This window comes from Lampetra fluviatilis, chromosome 42, assembly GCF_964198595.1.
Source record: "Lampetra fluviatilis chromosome 42, kcLamFluv1.1, whole genome shotgun sequence".
Lineage (NCBI taxonomy): Eukaryota > Metazoa > Chordata > Hyperoartia > Petromyzontiformes > Petromyzontidae > Lampetra > Lampetra fluviatilis.
Window position 1 is genome coordinate 5087895 of NC_136316.1, and position 23908 is coordinate 5111802.

The following is a 23908-nucleotide window of genomic DNA, read 5'->3' on the forward strand; positions in this document are numbered from 1 at the left end:
GGGGGGATAACGTCGGAGGGCGGCACGACCACGGCGTCGAACGCGGTGGTGATAATGACGGGGAAAAAATTATTGCCCAAAAAAAAAACGACGAACAGCGACTGCGATTGTCTGGCGAGTCGAGAGGCGAAAAGCGTTCGACACCGTCGCAAGTTTCGTGAAAAATTCTTCAGACAAAACTTTCCAAAAATATCTACCTTCCTAACGGGTTACCATTTCAAGCTTAAGGCACGAACACTGCACCGGCGAACGCAGTCACAACCGACCGAAATTGGGATTTAGCGTCACGTTGCATTCGCCCGACAATTCGTTCATAATGGTCATGTCCCGCGGGATGGAGGAGGGGACGCCGGTAACGTTACTGCGGCGGCGAGCGTCAACCGGCCAAAAAACACGGCGCACGTCCACGACGGGCCGGCCATCGTTTGCCGGCGGCGGCGGCGTGGTTCACACTTGCCGTATTTTCACAAAACCGCCTGCAATCGACTCGACTGGGAAACGCACAGCAATCACCGTGCCCACCACCCCCCTACTGCCAGTCTATGCCGGTAGGGGGGCGGTGGCCGCGATGCTTGCTCTGCGTAACCCTCGTGCCCCCTGCGCTTCCTACTGGCAGGTGCCGAGTCGCCTTGCGCTCCACAGGGAAAGCTGCCACTGGGAGGGAGGTGGGGGGAGGGGAGTATCCCTCTCGGATGCGGTGAGATGAGATGCGGTGAGATGAGATGCGGTGAGATGAGAGTCGCTTAGCCGCGTCTCAACGCGCTCCCTCTCAAGTTGCCACGCCGTAAATGGCGCCCTGTCAGGAACAACAACAATTACAATCACGACCAAGAAGGCAATTCGCTTACTCAAGGTGGTGCACTGCTCACTCGCGAGGGGCTCCGAATGGGGTTTCAATAAACACTCACCCCACGAACACAACGCCGATAGCAACATTCGAGATGAGAGGGGCGGGGGACAAAACACCCCCCCCCCAAAAAAAAATATTGAGAATTCACAGAAATGCTACGGAAAGCAAAACACATTACCGTATTCTCCAGTATTTTGAAGCAAACGTTTGAGGTGCATCTATAATTCGGTAGCTGTGTGTGTGCGCGTGTTAATGTGTTAGTGCGAGAAACAAGTAGTGCTGGCCACCCACCCCCTCGTGTACTGTTCCAGCCTTCATAGGTGCTCGCTGACAGCGCTTGCCCCGACAGCCTGTTAAAGGCTATACGGAGGGGGATCTTTTGTCTTCGCCCATTCATTGTTGGCACAGTGGGGAGCACGTGCGGTGCATCTGCCAGTCATCTCAAGTCAGTCATCCCATAACACCCGAGTCTGTCCCGTGACCTCCTGCCAGTGGCGCGTAGCCTTCGACGCTCCACGCGACGGCCTCGAAGTGCACCTAGCCTGGCACAAGTGGCGCGGTGACGTCACACCGCCACTTATCTGTAATGTCGTCGCCGTTGTTGCGTGTGACCGGATTTGGGTGGGGTGCGTCCTACTTTCTGGGGCGTCTCAAAATCTGGAGAATGCGGAGAACGAGTGACTTTTTTTTTGCTCCACCGTGAATTCACAGCAGCCCGAGCGCGCGCCCCGTTGGAGCTCTCGTGGCGATCACTTTTATCATTCCGCCCTCATCGCCGTCGCTTTTACAAAATTGCACTCGACGGAAAAGTTCCGCCCGAGAATGAAAGCGTGCGACAATAAATACAACAACAACAACAAAATCCAGTGTATAAGTTACGGGCTTTAAGTGGTGACGGAGTTAGCCCACCCTCCCCGCCCCTCCCCGCCCTTACATCAGGGGGTAAATCTGTCGAAACAAAACTAGCGGACGGAATAACTACGGCGGGGTGTTTCACAAACGACGGACGAAACTCTCGCCGCCGCTCCGGCGACGTTTCGCTGAAAACGACTTCAGACGTGAGAAGAAGAAACAAATAAAAATTAACTCACAAAATCGAGCCGCCAGGTTACAGGTGCGACGGTCAGAGACCCGGCTTGCGGTGACGCGGCCCGGCGGCAGAGGTTTTCCGTGGTTTGAAGCGAGTGCCCGCCCTGGTTAATACCGCGGCGGTTGGCGCGTATCGACCGTACCCACGCGCGCTCGCTGCTTCGCGGAGCGGGGGCCACTGTTGCACGCCACTGTTTCTACGGCCCAAATATGCAATTTTTTTGTTAGGTTTAACTACCTGTAAATGCACACTCAATTGGGATTACGCACAGCCACCGTGGCTCCCTACTGGCGGACTTTAGGCCTCTTAGGTTTTTTCGGTAAAGTCACGTAGGTAAAAAAGAATAAAAATAAAATAATAATAAATAAAAACAAATCAATGAAATCACTTATTTATTTTATTTTTATTATTTTTTACCTACGTGACTTTACCGAAAAAACTTAAGAGTATGAATCCTTGCAGTCACGAAAGCTTCAAATCTAGAATTAGACTTTAAGCCGTCTGTGAAGCTTAGCGATAGGCTACGCTTCACACGCGTCAACCAAGGGCATCGATCGGACGTTTGCGTGCCGGCTTCGGGGGAACAAAAAAAAAAGCCCAGCAAGGCACAACGCCGGCCCATCCCGTCTTGCCGAGGACTGCAGCTCTCGACGGGTAAAAACCCGCACTGACCGGCGTGGCGAAATACAGTCAAACGACCCTCCCACGACCCACACAGTGTGGCGGATGACCTCATCCAGTGGGCTGTACGTGTGCGTATGGTTGTCAAGGTAGGTGGCGGGGTTGGTGACTCACGAAGGTATGAGCTTGCAGAACTGCCGATTTGGCGCAAAATCGGGAGATGACGATGGTATGCGAGAACCACGTGTGTAGGACCACGCAGTGGCGTGGTTACACAAGGGCGGTACAGCAAGTAGGTTAAGGCCTCGGGCAGCACGGCGTAGTTTTAGTGCTCTTTAGTACGGATGAGTGTCCTCAGTCCTCCGGGTGCTTTTGCGCGAGCGTTATTACCATCGTCAGAGCTGATATTGGAATATTAAAATTCCCAAGCGGGGCATCCCCCCCCTTCCAACCCCCCCCACCCCACCCCCCACCCCGCCCCACCCCCCATCACCCAATAACGAGAGGACTGAGAATCAGCGAGGCCTTCGTGGGTAAACGCTTCACGTTGAGATGATTATCTTTGACAGTGCGGCGCAGAGAGCGAGAGACAATCGACCTTCGAGAACCATCTAAAACGTTTCGCGAACTCTGTTCCAACTCTTTGGAGTTGCTAAATGCTACATTCGCCGTGTCAGATTTCAGGGATATTTGCTTATTGGTCACTCGGTGTTTCTAGATACCCATAATAAAAGTTGTTTTGGGTTAGATCGGGTAAATATAAAACTACAAAGAAGTCCCCCGTTTCGCCGATGAGGTTGGTTGTAATCACCAGCGAAATGTCAAACTCGAATAGTAAATGTTGTGGGTTTAGTCCCCAACAGACAAGTTAGTGCTGAAGCAGTAACTAATTGGCAACTTTTACTGGTAGGAACCTCCTGGTTCCACCAGCCCACAGGGGATTATTGTGTCCGTCCGTCGTGCATCCAAAGATGGGAGGGGTGGGGCTGGGTGGAGAGGGGAGGGTGGGGAGGGGCTGGGTGGGGTGGGAGGGGTGGGGCTGGGTGGGGAGGGGCTGGTCACCCCGTGGTGCCCTTATCAAACTCAATGTTTAACCTACTCACACCGGCTTGTGCCCGCCCTCACAGTCGGGCATATTCGCGGAATACACCACGCCGCCGTTGACCCTGGCCATTGACCGAGCAACCCAACGTTCCTACCAGCTCCCTCCGCAGGAATGTGTTTTTTCACAGGTGGTGGCGGTCTAACCCAAAAAAAAACTTTTTTATGGATATAATATTGGTCGCGAAAGCCGTACTACTACGTGTTATGACTGTTTTATGGATATCTTGCCACGATGCGCGTTCGCAACTGACCCTCCATCGCAGCTCGGAGGGGTTGTCCGACGTTTCGCTCCGCACGCTCCGCACGCTGGCAGCTCCATCGGGATACGAGGCGCTCGCCCTCTCTTGAAGGAGCTTCGAGCGCGTGGAGCGGTGCACGTTGGGAGGGGGGGGGGGGCGGCAACGACGGGGCCCGGCGGCGGCTAGCGAGTTCACCCGCTGGTCGCAGAGGTCGCAGAGGTCGCAGAGGTCGCAGAGGTCGCAGAGGTCGCAGAGGTCGCAGAGGTCGCAGAGGTCTCGCGGGTTCAAACCCAGCGGCCGCCGCCCTGGTTAATACCGGGTAGATTGTTTGTCTCCGGGAGGGCCCCACTGAGCTATGTGGCTCTTTTTCAGAAGCGACCTGGCCACAAAGGGTAGCTCAACGGAGTGGGCTTATCATCATCACGTGGAAATTGGCCAAATACTCTTAAACGCGTGACGTTAATTCTAAATGTGGAGGGGAAAAAAACGGAGGACCAGGAGAGAAATCCACGCGACCACGGGGAGAGAGACGCAAACTCCAAATATACCCAGGTGTCAGGGTCGGGATCAAACCCACGACCTCCTGCATACCAGGCGAGGTAGTTAACATCTAGCCACCGTGGCGCCCCTTAACACGCGGTACAACCCAAAAACACACAACCGCGAAAACCTAAGCCACGTCGTACACCTCCGCACCCAAGCGATCAGTTGCGCACAACCCAAATCGTTTCTACGTGGACGTCTCTTGCAACGAGTTGCAAGCAACCTGCGCAAACCGGCTTTACCCTCGGTGGAGATGGGACCGACGGGTTTCGTTACGCGCTGCAAGCTGCGATCCTGAACGCTCCGTTTCAGTTCGCTCGCCGCGCGGCCGCTCACCCCGGGTGCGGAAAAAGCAGTCGCCGGCGATTTGATCGAGTCGCGAGATTACTTCGAGAGGAAGTAATTGCTCGAGGGCGCGCGCGCTGGGCTGTCGAAAAATAAATGTGACGTCTAAGTTCGGGGTTTTCTGGTTCTACTATTTTCTATGGGAAGGACCGCAACAGTTTCTTACGTGAGGACAAAACATCCCGCTAAATAATTTCGTCCACGGTGGGAAAGGTTCCACCGTTGATAGCACGACGACACGAACAAGGATTATGAAAGTGTTCGATTGCAACCGCATTTGGAGACGATGAAAATTAAGAAATATCGCGCATTTGCAGGCTCCGTCCGAGTTAACGATCATAAATAAAAAGCAAAATTAAACCGTTAGAAAATAACGATATTGCAATGTCGAGCTCACAAGGTACCACTTTGAATTACAGTATAAAACGCAACCGTTTGCAAAGCGGTCGTTCAAATTACAAAGCCAACAGGACTTCCATTCCAAAACCTCTTGGCTCCTTCAGGTTTGTGACTTTTGTGTTCCTCCAGTTAGGGTTTTCACAGCATGCTTAAGACTTTTTGGACGTTTTCTTTTTTTTATATTATATTACGGTTGCCGAACCGAGGCCCAAACAGCCCGAAAAATACCAGTCGGCCAGGAAACAAACAGCATACATACATGCGACTCGATACCGTGGCTGCTACTGCCAATTATGCCCCCTGTTGCTGCTGTTGGTAACAGCAGCAGTAGCATCTCCTATTCGCCACTAGGTGGCGGAGATGTCACCACGATTCATGCGCCCTGCGAGTGTGCACTTTGAGGCCAACGCGTGCGAGCGCGGAAGGCTTGCTCTCTGCTGGCAAGGGGCCACGGGACAAATCCGGGTGTTATCGGTCGCAGTCGTCATCGCCACATCCGTCGTCACATCACGACGCAGCACCGCGTGTTCCTCGCCTCTCCGACGATGTCCAGCGAGTTCATCGAGCGGAACTTGATGAGCGGCGGGTCGTACTGCGGCGGCGTCGCCGTCAACGAAGTGTACGACGCGGCAGGACGCGGCGCCACTCCTCCTCCTCGCCCTCCTGCGGCCGCCGCCTCCTCCGGAACGACGGGCAGTCCCCCGTTGACGGCCAACGTTCTGCCGGCAGTGGACGGCAGCAGCGAGAGGGCGAGCCCCTCGAGGGAGAGCGCCCTCCCGCGCAGCATCGCCGCCGCACGTTGCCGCTTGAGCTCGGCGAGCGTCTGCCGAGAGCGAGCCCGGCTCATGGCCGGCTCCGCCTCCACCGCGGTTGCTTCGCCGCCGATGCCGCCGCCAGCCGGGAGAGGAGGGGAGAGGCTAGCGGGCGGCGTCGGAGAGCCCGACGAAAGGTTCACTTTGTCGGGCGACGAGAGGTTGGTCAGGTGACCGTCGGAGGCGGACGATTCCTGTTCGTGCTGCTGTTGCTGGTGCTGATGGTGGTGGTGATGGTGGTGGTGGTGGTGCAGCGACGACGTGGAGTGATGGGCCAGCCCAGAGTTGCCGGCGCGCCTGCGCAGCGTGTCGACGTACGACGGCGTGCGGTGGAGCGCCGCGGGTTCGGCGGCGGCGGCGACCGCGACGGCGTCGTCCAGAAACGCCGGGACGCGGGCGGCGCCGGTTGCCACCGCGGCCGCCGCCGCCACCGCCGCCGTCACCGCCGCTGCCGACGTGGAGGCGGTGGCGTGCGGCTGCCCGGAGGCCCGCGGGGAGCACACGGAGGCCGCTTGGTGCGGCGGTTTGGGGGCTCTGCCGGATTTGTGCGGAGCGGCGTTGCGGCTCGGGGCTTCGGCGAGTCCCCCGTTCTGCGCGGCATACAAGTGAATCGTCAACGTCGTCATCGAACTAACTACTTAAAACTATTTTTTATTTTACCAGGTGAGGCCCACTGAGCTACGTGGCTCTTTTTCAGAAGGGACCTGGTCACACATGATAGCTCAACGAAGTGGCTCATCATCATCACGGGGAAATGTACAGCAGCCAAAATACTCTAAACGCGTGATCTTGATTCTAAATATGGAGGTAAAAACCGGAGGACCCGGATAAAAATCCACACGGTCACGCGGAGAGAGAGAGACACGCAAACTCCAAATATACAGCAGGCGTCAGGGTCGAGGTGGCACCCATGACCTCCATTGGTCACCGTTGTCCTCGTCGTGACTTTGACCGCCGTGTTGACCGACAATATTGGTTAACGCCGGCGCGGTTGTCACCGCTGCCGCTATTGCCACGATTGTCGTCGTCCTTTTCATCATCGTCACCGTCACCGTCATCGTCGTCATCCACATTGTCACCACCACCGTCATCATCAACATTATTATCTTCATTATCACCATCTTTACCATAATGGTCATTACTAGTACAATCACCGATCATTATAGTCAACGTTGTTGCCACCACCCGCCATCACCAACTCTATCAACATCGTTACCACCACCATCAACATCACCATTCTCATCACAAACTCTCATCAACAAAAGCCGTCATTCACCACGAAGTGGTGGTGACGGCACCACGGCGCCTGTGCCAGGCAAGATGCACTCTGAGGCCACGTGAAGTGTCGAAGGCTCGCTGACAGGAGGTCACGGGACAGACCCAGGCGCCGGGAGTTGCATAACTGAGATGACTGGCAGATGCACCAGCTGTGCCTCCTACTGTGCCAACTCTCATCACCGCCACCAAAGACAAAGAGTCGCCACATAGCCTTAACAGTCTGTTGGGGCCAAGTGCTGTTAAGCGAGCGCCTACGAAGGCTGACACGCCACATGAGGGGTTGGGTTTTCAGCACCACCCCTCGTCTTCCCAGTGGCGACGTTGACACACCGCACCAGGTACTCATTTGAGGCCGAGTCGACCTAGGGGAGGCCCAGCACCGGTTCAGAGAATCGTCACCGGCGTTGTGCCGTTAGCGGGGAATCGAACTCGGGTCGCCGGGTTCGTAGCGCAGCGCGCCAAGCGCGACTGCTTCTCACCAGCGCCGCCCGCCACCACCGCCGCCACCCACCCACACCGCCAGCAGCGCCACCCTCACCTGCCGCGCTCTCTGTACGGCCTGCGGCCCGGCGCCGTCTGCGTCGTCGTCGTCGGCCGCCGCCGCCCGCGCGCCGACCCCGGCGCTGTCCAGCTTCATCCACAGGGTGGCCTCCTCACGGTGCTCGCGCCGGTAGAGGTCGCTCCGTTCGTTGACGCTCACGCGGCGGCTCACCTTGCTGCGTCGCACGCACAACAGGCGGAGGGAGATCACCCCGACGTAGATCGCCCCCCCCCTTTCGCACGTAGGACCCACGTCATTCACAATGAAGGTTTTCACGGGTTAGATCCATAGCTGTCAACCCCTTATCGGTGCCTACCTCATTACAGACCAATTCAGACCTTGTTGGTCACTCCGTGCCCCTCATAAATCTCAACGTTCATCCGACAAAGTCACAAGGGAGAAACACAAATAGCGATGTTTGTTGCTGCCCGTATTGAAACAGCTGTATGCCGCACGGACCTGAAAACTCAATTTCCCCCGTACAAGAATATGGGGTAAGCCATGTGGGTTGACAGATAAGCATTTCTGTGGGTTTGTGGGTCTCTGTGGGGTCTCTGTGGGGTCTCTGTGGGATCTCTGTGGGGTCTCTGTGGGGTCTCTGTGGGGTCTCTGTGGGGTCTCTGTGGGGTCTCTGTGGGGTCTCTGTGGGTCTCCATATCTGTCAACCCCTTATCAGTGCCTACCTTATGACAAATTCAGACCTTATTGAGCACCCCGTGCCCTTATAAATCCCAACGTTCATCACAATGGAAAAACACAAACAAAGAGACACATTTTTTTTGCAAGTATTGAAACGGCCGTATGCCGTATGGACCTGAATACTCAATTTTCCTGAACAAGGATACGGGTAAACCGTGTGCGGGCTGACAGGTATGTAGAACGCGTGAGTGTAAATGCATCGTTAACCCACTTCTAGCAAAAATCCCTGATTGAAGGTGGTTGTTGTCGTCACCGGCGAAGCGTCACAGTTACCAGGATTGTAAACGTTGCGGGGTTTACTCTCCAACACGCCGGTGTGCTGAAGTAGTAACTAACAACTCGCACGTCTTGTTCACGTGGCAAAACGTTACTAATGGCTGTGTGTGGTGGTGGGTTAATGACACATTTATATTTACGCGATCTAACCCATAAACAACAACCTTTATTATGGGCAGAGATCACCCGTGGCTCTTGACAGGCTGTTGGGGCAAGTGCCGTTAGCGAGCAGCACCTATGAAGGCCGGCACGGCGCACGTTTCAGGTGGGTGGCCAGCACCACGCCCCCGGCCACATTGTCTCTCCAATGTCTGATGTTTATTCTGATTGCGTTTACACACGAGGCTGAGTCGACCTAGGAGAGGCCCAGGACCGGTTCAGATAATCGCCACTGTTCTTGGTTGTGGCTGGGAATCGAACTCGGGTCGCCGGGTTCGTAGCGCAGTGTAAACCGCCACACTACCGCTCCCCACTCACATATACAGGTAGTTCCCGAGTTACGATGGTCCGACTTACGATATTTCGATCTTACGATGGCGATAGCGATACGACAAAATTGCCATCAACAACCTAACATCGTTCAAGTGTGCAGACGACGGACATAATCTTGGCGAGTACAGGACATTATGATACGTTACGATACGTTCAATGCATGTATGATACGTAGCTTTAGCGATTTCATAATAAGGTTACCACGATACATACGTTCAATTTACGTTAAAAGTTTTTATAGCAGATAGGATTGTTTCCCGAAAAAACTTTCTATTAAATTGCAGGTCATATAGGTAGGCTAAGAACTTACCTTGTTTTTTTCACTTCACATTTTACTGTGCAATACAGTATTGTAATTAATAAATACATACAGTATATAGTTTATACAGTACGGTACTGTAAATTGCTCTGTTTTGCTAAATTATCAACATTCTGTAAGACTCCTGGGTAGGCTAGGCCATCTTCGACTTACGATATTTTTGACTTACGATGGGATCGTCGTAACGCATCTCCGTCGTAAGTAGAGGACTACCTGTACTGTATTTACACACTCAGACAAGACCAAAGACCAACGAGTCTAGCCCAAACAGGCTGTTAGGGAAAGTACTGTTAATGAGCACCTTTGAAGGCCAGCACGGCACACGAGGGGATAGGTGGCCAGTATCACGCCCGGCCGCCTTTGTCTCCACAAAGGCAATGTTTACACACTGGGCCAAGTATTCATTTCAGGCTGAGTCGACCTAGGGGAGGCTCAGGACCGGCTAAGAAAATCGTCAATGTTGTTGGCTGTGAGCGGGAATTGAACTTGGGTCGCCAGGTTCGTAGCGCAGCGTGCTAACCGTTGCACTACCGCTTCCCACAGACTCGCTCACACGCAAGAATAACACACACACACATTCTGCAGAACAGGGGAGGGGGGGAGAACGTCTAACCTCCCACACATTAACCAATGGGCCCTTCTCACGCGCCCTGAGCTACGAGTGTTACCAACGTGCCGCCCTGCTGCCGGTAAAAAATAAAGAAATCTCATCGTCACGTACCCCCGGCTGCCAACGCTGGAAGTCTTCCTCTGCAACGAGGACCTCGCGTGGCCCTGGGTCCTCATGATGGCGTCCCTCTTCATCTTCAGGTCAACGAGCCTCTGCCGCATGTCGTCGTCCTCGCACAGGTCTGTCGTGGGCAGCAGCAGCAGCGTCGCGCCATCGCGTTACGAGACGTGGGAGCGGTCAAAGGTGCAGCCCTGCAGTTACTCGCTCACGGCCACTGCTGGCGGAAGGGATACTCCGAGATGATCCCCGCCCTCCCCCCCATAGAGGGCAATTTGGACTCACCTTTCACACTGGGCAGATGTCTTGGAAGGGGTAGGAGTACCCAAACTCTACCCCACCACATGCGACCATCAACTAACTGTGGACGGAGGTGGTGGGAGGGGGGGGGGTGCGGAATTGAAGAAACTTCCCCCATCATTTCAACGTGCGTGCCGGGAGATCGAATCGGCAAAAGGTGCAGCCCTGCAATAACTGGCTGACACCGCTGCTGGCGGAAGGGTGCGCGAGTGTGAGACGCGGCACGGGCAAGCGGAGACGTGAGGTTTCACAGAGAGAAGGGCGGCGATATTGCTATGATGTGGAACCTCAGTGGGCTATGCCGGGTAAAGATGGGGATGTGGTTTAGTTTAATTTGTATGTTTTTCGGTGATTCTTTGCCTTTCCTGTATCGTCTGTTGTAGTAACTTTCTTACCCGTCCCTGTTGGACATCTGTGAAAGAGCGCTTTATAGCGCGTCGTATTCCTCCAGTATAAATAAACATTCCGATTCTGTTTCTGTAAACCTCAATCGTGTCACCTTGCCATGTGCACTCTTTGTTATGGTTATTAAATTTGACGAAAGTGTGGACTGTGAAGGCGGCAAGGACGCGACGGCCTCTACTCTCGACGATTCACGTCGGCGGGACCTTGAACGTCCACCGGTGAAGCAGACGTATTGACCAGGGCGACCTGCCCGACTTCGAACCGCGCGCCCCTTGCAAACAAGCGGCAAACGCAGCTATACCGCCAGGGGGGGGGGGGGGCGCGTCACCGCAACCGAAACCTGGCCCACTCAACTCACCAACCGGCGTCTCGTCTTGGTAGGTCTTGGCATCGAAGCTCGCTCCGTGAGACACCAGCACCTCGGCCATTTCCAGCTGCGGACGCGGGGAAAGGAGGGGATTGCGAAGGAACGGGTGAGCTAACGAGTCGATCGAATCGCCGAATGTTCGGTTTCTGAAGAAGCTCCCAGTTGCTCGGAACGAAACGCCGGACATCATCCCCTGGACAGCACGACCGTGAAAAAACCCGCGAGGGTGATGTCGACCTCGCGCTTTACTCAGCAGCGGTGCGCAAGGTGGTATTTGAACCGTTTGCGGACAATTTTTGAGGTCGACTCAGCCTTAAATTAGTACACGGTGCGGTGTATAAACGTCAGAATGGGGGAGGCAAGAGCAGCCGGGCGTGGTGCTGGCCACGCCACCGCCTCGTGCGTAGATTGGTCTTTACAGGTGCTTGCTAACAGCACTTGCCCCAGCATTCTGTTAAAGGTTATACGGGGGATTTGTGTCCTTCTCTTTCTGTCTGTGTATAGGGGGCACAAGTGGAGTAGTTAGTGCTCACTGCACTAAGTTGGCGACCCGAGTTTGATTGCCAACTGACATCCGACATCGATGACGAATATCTGAACCAGTCCTGGGCCTCCCCTAGGTCGACTCAGCCTTAAATTGTGTCGTGCGGTGTGTTAACACCAGCACCAAGGAAACAAAGGCGGGTTTGTTTGACGTGGTGTTGGCCACCCACCCCCTCGTGTGCCGTGCCGGCCTTCATAGATGTTCGCTTTCTCCAACAATATTTTAAGGCTGTACAGGGGTATCTGTTGCCTTTGTGGGCTCACCCTTAAATTATAAAAATTAACTTTTTATTTTCCCAGGTAAGGCCCACTGAGCTTCCTGGCTCTTTTTCACAAGCGACCCGGCCCACAAATGATAGCCCAACGAAGTGGCTTATCACGTGGACATTTATCGAGGCCAAATACTCTAAAAGCACGTTGATTCTCCAGGCGGAGGCAAAAAACCGGAGGACCCGGAGAAAAATCCACGCGACCACGGGGAGAGACAGAGAGAGAGGGACGCAAACTCCAAATAGACAACAAGCGTCGTCAGGGTCGGGATCGAACCCACGACCTCCTGCACGACCAGGCGATGTTGGATGACATCTCCGAGCCACCGTGACCCTACCTGACCCCAGCACGCGGCTGCGTGCAGTGGCTCCCAGCCGTCGCGGTCCTTGCACTCCACGCTCACCCCCAGCTCCAGCAGCAGCTCCGCAGCGCGCAGGTAGCCGTGCGCCGCCGCTATGTGCAGCTGCAAAGACAAAGATCCCCCGCGTAGCCTTAACAGACTGTTGGGGCAAGTGCTGTTAAGCGAGCACCTATGAAGGCCGGCACGGCACACGAGGGGGTGGGTGGCCAGCACCACGCCCGGCCGCCTTTGTCTCCCCAGTGGCGATGTTTACACACCACACCAGGTACTCATTTGAGGCTGAGTCGACCTAGGGGAGGCCCAGGACCGGTTTAGATAATCGTCACTGATGTTGGCCGTGAGCAGGAATCGAACCCGGGTCGCCAGGTTTGTAGCGCAGCGCGCTAACCGCTACACTACCGCTCCCCATACACAGACACACACACAGACACACACACACAGACACACACAGACACACACACACAGACACACACACACACACAGACACACACACACACACACAGACACACACACAGACACACACACAGACACACACACACACACACACAGACACACACACACACACAGACACACACACACAAGACACACACACACAGACACGCACAGACACACACACACACATGCACGCACACACAGACACACACATGCCCGCATAGACAAGGTAAAGGTGCAGCCCTGCAATATCTCTTTGCTTCAGATCCCCGCTGGCGAGAGTTGCCTCTCCCCCCCACAAGGGGGAGATCGACAGCCTACTCCGGAGGGGCTTTATTATTTGACCACCTTCACACTTCCACGCTGGGACCGGACGCCTTTGGAAGCGGTGGGAGCACCCAAACTTTCCATTGTGCAAGCCGCCGATTAACCGTGGTGCGACCCATTGACACCGCTCGGTGGACAGAGGCGGCGGGGGGAGGGGAGGGGGGGGTTTAAGAAACTCGCCTCAATTGTTTCAAACCGCCGCGCCGGGAGATGGAATCGAAGCCAGAGACCTTACCATCGCAAGCTCAGCGTGCTGACCGTTATACCACGGCAGCATCCCATAAAAGGATATAAGTGTGTATGTATGCATGTCTAACGCAGAGGTTGCGTTCCTGAAAATTCAAAGGCGGGGGGGTACGGGGCATTCTATCCAGCCTGTCGTTTTATCGTTGTTATTTGACACTGCGGTACGCCGTTTTAAATGTGTTTGCGTAGTATTTCTAGAGATGTTGCTACGTGTTGACGCTATGCACACAAACATGTCGCTGGAACAAGAGCCAAGGAAGAAGGGGAAGGCACGACGTGTGTCAAAGCACGTATCGGTACTACGGTACAGTACTACAGTACCGGTACTGAGTACTACGGCGCCAGCTCCCAGTATCACCGGACAACGCCTGCAATGCCCATGCCGCTGAGAAAAGTCGTCCGTCACGTGTTACCAGACTCGCGTTACAGCGGGCGCGGTGGCGCGTCAAGGGAAAAACGTTTCGTAAAGAAAAAAAACGCGTTAAAGCAAAAACGCGCGTTCAACGGGAATTAACTGCATACAAAATTTCAAGAATAATGATATGAAGTGGGGGGAGGGGGGGGCAGTATGATGTCATCACCAGCGTGGCCCCGTGCTCGTCGCGTCCGTCCAGGTTCTCTCCGCTGCGTGACACTGCCTGTATGTCGTGGATCATGCTCAGCTCGGTGGCGCAGCGCTTGCTGTTGATGGTCTCCTGGGTGATGCCTGCAACAGCAAACAGCAGCAGCAGCAGCAACAGCAGAAGCAGCACCGGCAGAAGCGGCAGCAGCAACGGGCAGAAATGTGGAGGTCACACATGGGACACACAAACACGAGTGTGTGAATGGGTGAGTACAAACATGCGGGTGAGTGAGTGGGTGAGTGAGTGGGTGGGTGAGTGAGTGGATAAGTGAGTGAATGAGTAATTGAGTCAGTGCATGAGTAGGTACCACTAGCAACATCATTAACACCGCGACCAGCAATTCCATCACCACCAGCAAAATCACCACCAACACGGCGTTGGTGGTGGATAGAGAATGGCATCGGACACAGTCGTCGTACCTTTGGAAGCCATGGCTGTCTCGATGTAGTCGAGGGTGACCTCATCCTCGCAGATGTCGTAGGGCATGTTCCCGTCGGCGTTCACGGCCAGCAGATCCGCGCCACTGCCATACAAAGACAAAGATCCCCCGTATAGCCTGAACAGACTGTTGGGGCAAGTGCCGTTAGCGAGCGCCTATGAAGGCCGGCATGGCACACGAGGGGGCGGGTCGCCAGCACCACGTCCGGCAACGTTATTACACATGGCACTTAGTACTCATTTGAGGCCGAGTTGACCTAGGGGAGCGCCCGGGACCGGCTCAGATAATTGTCACTGGTGTTGGCCGTGAGCGGGAATCGACCTCGGGTCCACCGGGAACGTAGGCCGTGTGGAATGGAGTCACGGGTCGCGTGGAATGAGGTCACGGGTCGTGTGGAATGAGGTCATGGGTCGTGTAGAAGGAAGTCATGGGTCATGTGGAATGAAAACACGGGCTGTGTGGAATGAAAACACGGGCTGTGTGGAATGAAAACATGAGCTTTGTGGAATGAAAGCATGGGCTGTGTGGAATGAAAACACGGGCTGTGTGGAATTAAGTTGTGGGCCGTGTGACGGGAAGTCATGGGTCGTGTGAAGTAAATTCAAGGGTCGTGTGGAATGAAGTCACAGGTCCTATCTGTCCCGTGGCCCATTATCAATGCATTTGTGGACCACATCCGGCCCTTGGGCCGTAGGCTCTCCACTGCCATCACTCAGCGCCGGCTCCGCCACTCACTGCTCGACGAGCTGCCGGGCGAGGTGCAGGTGGCCACAGGTGGCGGCCGCGTGCAGGGGCGTCCACAGCTCGCTGTCCACAGCGTTGACGCTGGCGCCGTACGCCAGCAGCAGCTTGAGCACCTCCTCGAAGTCATCGATGCAGCACTAGGATGGGGGGGGGGGACAGCGAAAGTCAATGAGCCATTCCTCCCTTAAAACAACTCCCCCCATCCCTTCTCCCTTAGCCCATCCTGCAACTGCTACTCCCTGCTTCCGCCTCCCAGCTACGACCAGGCTTACCGCAACCCCAATCACTACCCCTATCACTACCCCTATCACTACCCCTATCACTTCCCCTATCACTTCCCCTATCACTACCCCTATCACTTCCCCTATCACTACCCCTATCACTACCCCTATCACTACCCCTATCACTACCCCTATCACTACCCCTATCACTACCCCTATCACTACCCCTATCACTACCCCTATCACTACCCCTATCACTACCCCTATCACTACCCCTATCACTACCCCTATCACTACCTCTACCACTACCCCTATCACTACCCCTATCACTACCCAATCACTACCCCTATCACTACCCCAACCCCTATCACTATCCCTATCACTACCCCAATCATTACCCCTATCACTACCCCTATCACTACCCCAATTACTACCCCTATCACTACCCCTATCACTACCCCTATCACTACCCCAACCCCTATCACTATCCCTATCACTACCCCAATCATTACCCCTATCACTACCCCTATCACTACCCCAATTACTACCCCTATCACTACCCCTATCACTACCCCAATTACTACCCCTATCACTACCCCTATCATTACCCCTATCACTACCCCTATCACTACCCCAATTACTACCCCTATCACTACCCCTATCACTACCCCTATCACTACCCATATCACTAAACCTATCACTACCCCTACCACTACCCCTAGCACTACCCCTATCACTACCCATATCACTACCCCTACCACTACCCCTATCACTACCCCTATCACTACCCATATCACTAAACCTATCATTACCCCTACCCTCATCACTAACCCTATCCCTACCCCAACCCCTATCACTACCCCTATCACTACCCCTATCACTACCCCTATCACTACCCCTACCCGTATCACTACCCCTATCACTATCCCAACCCCTATCACTCCTACAACCCCTACTGCTACTCCCTGCCCCCCGGCTACGACCAGGCCTACCCAACCACTTCTTAACCACTCCCTCCTGTCCTCCTAACCGTGACCACAACAACGACACCACCACTTTGAATAACCCCACTCTTGATTTAACCACTATCAATCTCACGCACAATATTAAACTGGTCAACAAAAAAACAACTTTTTTTTCTGGCCTGGACTTTTGCCGCTGTTCTAGACTAAGTTCAGGGTGCCTATTCCAAATCTGATCTCAGATTTGCTCTATCACATCTCATTTTATGCAATCGGCATATCCCATTTTCATTGAATTTACCCAAAATAAACTCTGTCACTTATGATTGCAAGTTGTTGCGAGTCAGTGACTGCTTTAGTGTTAAAATATGGTGCTGTATTTTTAGGATAGTGTGTTTATAATAAAATTTTATGTAGATATCCACATTTATTTAATATTTTTCTTCTGCAAGTTTTTATTAAAAATGCAATATTTGATATCTCAAAAACCTGATGTGATAGACAAAAACTGATGCCAGATTTGGAATCAGCACCCCAAAATTACATTAAAACCGTTGGAATACCTTATGCCAAAAAAAGTGTGTTGACCAATGGGGTAAGCGCCTTGGGTCAAGGCGCTACATAAAATCTACACACGACAAGATAAACGTTCGGCCTTTGCAGCGACGGCTGTACGCGTTAACGCATTAGCTCCGTACGTCTATAATCTTGGCTCACGGTAGCTCTCGTCAAGATGACGCAGTGTGGACGTCGTTTACAGTTAATCGCTGCGTTGCTGTTAGGGAATTAGGCAAGTGGAAAATAATAGTTAACGGACTTTCAACTCGTTTAACACGCCACCGCGCGGTATTTTCGCTCGCTCTACAACAGAGAGGACGACTCAGAGGAGCGATGAAGAACCGTGGGTGAGTAGGAAAGTCAGAGGTCACTCGGTGTACCGACACAAAATCCCCCCCCTCGAAATATAAAGGTGTTTTTGGCCAATTCATGAATGTTTACACACCAAAACGTACGCTTGACAACGGCGATTGAAACACAGAGTCGAACCCACGGCCCCTTCAGCGCTGCCAGCTCGGCACTCTCATCTCCGAGCCCACCTGGTCACCTCTGGCACTACTCGTTTCATCATTGAAAGAAGATAGAAGTGCAGCCGTGAAATATCCTACTCGCGCCACTGCTGACAGAAAGGGCGCTCCGCTAGAGGGAGCACTGGAAAACTTCCCTCTTAAAAGTGCATTTGGTCTACTCTTTCACGCTGGGTAGGGGTACCCACACTTTACCCCACCACTCGCGACTTGCCGATAAGACACGAAATAGAATGTACCCATTTATACCGCTAGATGGAGAAAGGCAAGGGGGTGGGGATTTCATGAACTCTCCCAAACATTCCAGCCGCACTGCCGGGAGATCGGATCGAATCGGTGACCTCTGGATCGAAAGTCCAGCGTGCTGACCGTTACGCCAAGGATCTCGGTGTGACGAAGGGGCTCGTTCGACCCCCCGACCGTGACTTCAACCGGCTGTTAAATGCAAACTCCAAGCTGAAATTCTTGGCAGTGCCGGCTCCGCTCCCCCTGCTTACGTAACGTCATCGCCGTCACGCATTTAAAATAGCTTGGCAACGCGACACCGGTGAGGAACGCGGCCCGCCAAGTTTCGGTCAAGAGGTGACCCTTACTCCGAGAGAGGTCAATCGACGTGGTTTTCTTAACGGTTGCACAACTAAGCTCGAAATCGTTTCTGCCTAAACCTCCGTCACTCTCTCCGTCCATCCGTAAAGGGGGGATGGGTACTGCAACTCTCGTAATGATGATTCGATATGAACAAAACTTTGTTGTTATTCGAGACTTATTCTGAGAGAAAACCAGAATTGTTTTCTTATATGTTTGACAAAAAAAATTGCGTTTCAAACGAGACTTACACGTGCGTAACAAAACCCAGCAGCGTTTCCTGAAGAATTGCATTGTGGTCACCATGGCCGACTGGCAGCAGCAGCAGTGATGCATCGATGACCAACTGGGGATCAGTTTTGTCCTCATTAGGACTCATCGGCACAACATCGTGAGCAATGCTCACTGCTGCAAAGTCTGCCTCTGGGCACTGTGTACGGTGTGTGGAGTGCCCACCTCCACTGTATGGGCCACACGAGTTTGGCTAATGCCAACAAAATAGAATTTGTAAATGATAAGAAAACCCAATCATAATAATAGTGCAGGCTGGGCAACCATAACTATCCGGCAAAACGCAAAAATACGTAAAAAGAGCAGCATTTCAAAACGTGAACGAGATAAAACCAGCGCTAAAAGGACCCACCACGGTGTCCCGGTCCTGCCTGCCTAGGTGCGCCATCCTGGGCAGAGCTGCTATGCAAGCCCCATGGTTTCATCGCGGCCTGTGGACAAACTGCTTCCTGCACGTTTGGCCCGAGCGCTACCATTGTTATTATCGCTACTAAAATACTTCAAGCAGGTGTTGAAAGGCGTTACAACACAATTCAATGCTTCTGCATGGTTTTTCTTCATTGTTTACGCCCATATCAAATGGCAGTCGACAGCATTCTTCTCTGCTTTGTTTACGAGTTATTTTGTGTGTGCGCACGTGCATGGATGCGCGCCCTTGTGTGTGTGTGTAAGTCACGGTGGAAACTTTTGAGTTCAAGGGAAATATGCTGAACAATGCTGTATTGCTGGTCAGAAATTTTTGGCGCGGTGTGTGTGTGTGTCGTGAAAACACCGATCGCGTTCAACAGAATACCAATATAAATTATGTATTCACCCATTAACGCCCCACTGCCTATAGTCAAATCACCTGGGGATATCGCCTGACGATCTCAAAAGCTAAGCTGTTTGTGAGGCTGGTTAGTGCTTGGATGGGCGAACACCACCAAACACAAACGGGTCGTCATAGCGCATGCGGGGCCACGTAGCGGACAGCAGCATCCAAGGGTTGCGCTGTACTTCTATGCTCCCAGGTGTTTTTCCTCCCATTCAACTTCGCCGATCTGCACCGGATCAGCGTGGTGATGTGCGATCAATTAACCCCTACCATAAACCCAACACGTGGGGAGGCCCTCATCCAGCAGTGGATTGACAAAAGGGCGATGTCAGGGGTGGGAAAACCTGTGGCTCCGGAGCCGCGTGTGGCTCTTCAAAGACTGCTTCGTGCTCTAGAGGAGTTGTACACCCCTAGCTGCAACTGCAATTCAGTGGCCTAAAATACAATGTTTCGCTCCGGATGATCGCTGCAAAGTATGATCTGTGTTTTGATTTAGTGCGCTGATCTTAAAGGTGCATTGAAAAATGTTGACACTCCGACTGATGCTCCTACTGTTGTGGAGTGACTCATGCAGCCAGCTATGGCTGCAGGGTTTTGGTGGTACATGTTGTTGACGTCGTTTATTGTGAAAATTCGGTCACAGTTCCTATGATCACTGTTTCATTGCTTTCATGGCTTTATTTTGGTGATTTTCGAAAAGTTTTTTGGTTTGACCATGTTTGTTTGTTGCAGTACAGAGTTAGACTGATGGCCTTAATCTAAGTTGTCTTGTGGTTGTTGTTGTTTGACTTGCATCCCACTGGGATTTTTGCACACATTGTTGGTGTACGGTGCTTTTTCTGCAATATTTTGCTGTCTTTTCTTGGATTTTCTGTTTGCACATAGTCACTTTAAGATGTTTTCTTGTTCATGTTTTTGTTTTTTGTTTGTTGCGGTTGCACCCGATTCAAGAGCCGAATGGCTCACAGGGCTATACCTAATAAATTAAGTTGAACTTGTGTGTACGTACGTATGTACTCACATGCATTGCGGCTATTGGAATATTGAGGCTTGTACCGAATTCGAAAAAAATTGTCTCTTCTTGCTATTTCGGTTGCCGAGACCCCGGCTAGAAAATAAATAAATGCCCACCGGGTCTTAATAACAATAATGACGCAATTTATAACGCGCGCAAATTTGCGGACGTAACGTAATGACTCGTGAGTTGTTCGAACAGTGCGCTTGACTCTCATTGGCCAAGGAGCTGTCCCCAGGAGGAGCCAACATAGGGCCCGCAATCTGATTGGAAGATGGAGGACCGTCCAAATCCGATTGGTCGTCAGGGTGAATTTGAAAGAGCCCGCGGTGGGGGAGGGGGGAATCCCAGTGCAAATGAGGAGCCGGTTGCGAGACTGTTTGGAGAAACGACGAATGGGTTTGGTGGAGTCAGGAAACGTTCCAGAAAGGAAGGGGGAAGGGGACAAAAGGGACGGAGGAAAGCGGGTTCAGGGCGGCACCTGAACGAAGTAATTCCCTGATTTCGATTTAAAGCTTTCGTGACTGCAGGGATTCATCTTCTTGGTTCTTTCGGTAAAGTCACGTAGAAGGGAAGTAATAAAATAATAAAAATATAACATAATAAAATATTATGTTTTATTTTTATTATTTTATTATAATAAAATATTATGTTTTATTTTTATTATTTTATTATAAAATATATATAAAATAATAAAAATAAAACATAATATTTTATTATGTTGTATTACTTCCCTTCTACGTGACTTTACCGAAAGAACCAAGAAGATAATTCCCTGATGTGTGACGCGCTGCGCCGACCACGTAATATAGACGAAGTTCAAGGCTTATCTGGGCTGGATCTCCTTTACACATGTAACAAAGATCCCCCTTGTAGCCTTAACAGACTGCTGGGGGAAGTGCTGTAAGCAAGCACCTATGAAGGCCGGCACGGCACACGAGGGAGTGGGTGGCCAGCACCACGCTCGGCCGCTATCGTCTTCCCAGTGGCGATGTTTACACACAGCACCAGGTACTCATTTGATGCCGAGTCAATCTAGGGGAGGCCCAGAACTGGTTCAGATAACCGTCATTGATGTTGGGCCGCCGATTCCATAGCGCTGTGCGCTACACATGTAACACACACACATATATACACGCCTTACCGAGTCTCTGGATTCATTCGCAAGGGGGTCACATCTGGCCAGCTACATCTTGACTTAAAGCTTTCATGACGGCAGGAATTGATATTCTTTGGGTCTTTCGGTAAAGTCACGTAGATAGGTTGAAAGAAAATAACAAAAAACTACGACGTTTCGATCACAACACAAGCAGTCGTCATCGGGAGGAAAGCTGCTGAGGCACTGTTTTAAAGGTTTAAAATGGGTGTAGCCCAAGGGTCATAAACGAAGTGGGTGGGGCTAATGTGAGAGATTAGCATGTTAACGTACATTAACATGTTAATGTACGTTAACATGTTAATGTACGTTAACATGTTAATGTACGTTAACATGTTAATCTGTCACATAGCCACTTCCGTGCCCTCGTCGTGGAGGTTGCTCTCTGATCTTACATTAACATGCTAATTTATCACATTAACATGCTAATTTATCACATTTACATGCAAATTTATCACATTAACTTGCTAATTTATCACATTAACATGCTAATTTATCACATTAACATGCAAATTTATCACATTAACTTGCTAATTTATCACATTAACATGCTAATTTATCACATTAACTTGCTAATTTATCACATTAACATTTCAAACCTTTAAAACAGTCTGCCTCAGCAGCTTTCCTTTTTTCTCCTCCTGATGACGACTGCTTGTGTTGTGATCGAAACGTCGTAGTTTTTCGTTATTTTCTTTCAACCTATCTACGTGACTTTGCCGAAAGACCCAAAGAATATCTGGCCAACTACTTTATATATATATAAAAGTTTACGAATGAGAAGATTGAGGTGCAGCTCTGTGATTCCGTTTTCACGTCACTGCTGTAGAAAGAGGTTCCGCTCGAGGAAATGGGAGCACCCACACATTACCCTACCACAAACGACATGCCGATCAACTAACCGTGTTGAACCCATTCATTACATTGCCGGGTGGACATAGGCGGCGGTGATGGTGGGAGGGGGGGGCGAGGAGGGGGGGGGGGGGCAATTTGAGAAACTTGCTCCAACATTTCAACCGCTGTGAAGGGAGATTAAATTGAACCCTGGTGACCTGTGGACTACAAGTCCGGTATGTCACGTTCACTAAACTATTTAACAAAAAAACTGTGGAGGCAGCTGCAGCAGCAGTGAGGGTTGGTGGATGACCGCACACAAAAAATATTGCGAATGCCTTCCCGAAGTTAACTTTAACTTACTTACTACTACTATGTTTTATTTTTACCGAGGCCCACTGAGCTTCATAGCTCTGTTTCAGAAGCGACCAGGCCACAAATGATAGCTCAACGAACTGGCTCTTCACGTGGAAATTTATAGCAGCCCAATACTCTAAACGCACGTCGATTCTAAATGTGGGGGGGAAAACCGGAGGACCCGGAAAAAAATCTACGAGACCATGGGGGGGTGGAGAGAGAGACGCAAACTCCAAATATACAGCAGGCGTCAGGGTCGGGATCAAACCCACGACCCCCTGCATACCAGGCGAGGGAGCTAACATCTCGCCACGGGATACAATTTGCAGCAGCTGGCACCACGTCTGGGTACCTAACTTATCTTTTTGTAGATTTAGGTAGCGCCTTGGCCCAGGGCACTTTCCAATAATTATATTATTAAATTGTACATGAGATGATAGTGGCTCAAATAAAGAGTGGGGTTATTAAAATTGGTGGTGTGGCTATGGTGACGGTGTGAGGACATGTGGCAGTTATTAAAGAGGGGTAGGGGACGCGAGTGATAGGGGTTGGGGTAGTGAGTGATAGGAGTTGGGGTAGTGATAGGGGTTGGGGTAGTAATAGGGGTTGGGGTAGTGAGTGATAGGGGTTGGGGTAGTGATAGGGGTTGGGGTAGTGATAGGGGTTGGGGTAGTGAGTGATAGGGGTTGGGGTAGTGATAGGGGTTGGGGTAGTGATAGGGGTTGGGGTAGTGAGTGATAGGGGTTGGGGTAGTGAGTGATAGGGTTTGGGGTAGTGAGTGATAGGAGTTGGGGTAGTGATAGGGGTTGGGGTAGTAATAGGGGTTGGGGTAGTGAGTGATAGGGGTTGGGGTAGTGATAGGGGTTGGGGTAGTGATAGGGGTTGGGGTAGTGAGTGATAGGGGTTGGGGTAGTGATAGGGGTTGTGGTAGTGATAGGGGTTGGGGTAGTGAGTGATAGGGGTTGGGGTAGTGAGTGATAGGGTTTGGGGTAGTGAGTGATAGGGGTAAGGGTAGTGATAGGGGTAGTGATAGGGGTTGGGGTAGTGAGTGATAGGGGTTGGGGTAGTGATAGGGGTTGGGTTAGTGATAGGGGTTGGGGTAGTGAGTGATAGGGGTTGGGGTAGTGAGTGATAGGGGTTGGGGTAGTGAGTGATAGGGGTTGGGGTAGTGAGTGATAGGGGTTGGGGTAGTAATA

General features: G+C 52.0%; 1 protein-coding gene across 1 annotated transcript in view; it reads right to left on the reverse strand.

Annotated features, from left to right (window-relative positions):
* Positions 1–2383: 2383 nt before the first annotated feature.
* LOC144946670 (protein phosphatase 1 regulatory subunit 16A-like) overlaps positions 2384–23908 on the reverse strand; it is a 37728-nt gene continuing 16203 nt past the window's right edge. The window contains exons 4-11 of the mRNA XM_078875746.1: positions 15384–15529; positions 14629–14732; positions 14168–14292; positions 12558–12683; positions 11399–11474; positions 10330–10459; positions 7820–7997; positions 2384–6593 (exon numbers count right to left, since the gene is read on the reverse strand). Of these exons, the coding sequence (XP_078731872.1) occupies positions 5694–6593; positions 7820–7997; positions 10330–10459; positions 11399–11474; positions 12558–12683; positions 14168–14292; positions 14629–14732; positions 15384–15529 (1785 nt within the window). The 3' untranslated portion in view covers positions 2384–5693. The remainder of the gene's footprint in view (positions 6594–7819; positions 7998–10329; positions 10460–11398; positions 11475–12557; positions 12684–14167; positions 14293–14628; positions 14733–15383; positions 15530–23908) is intronic.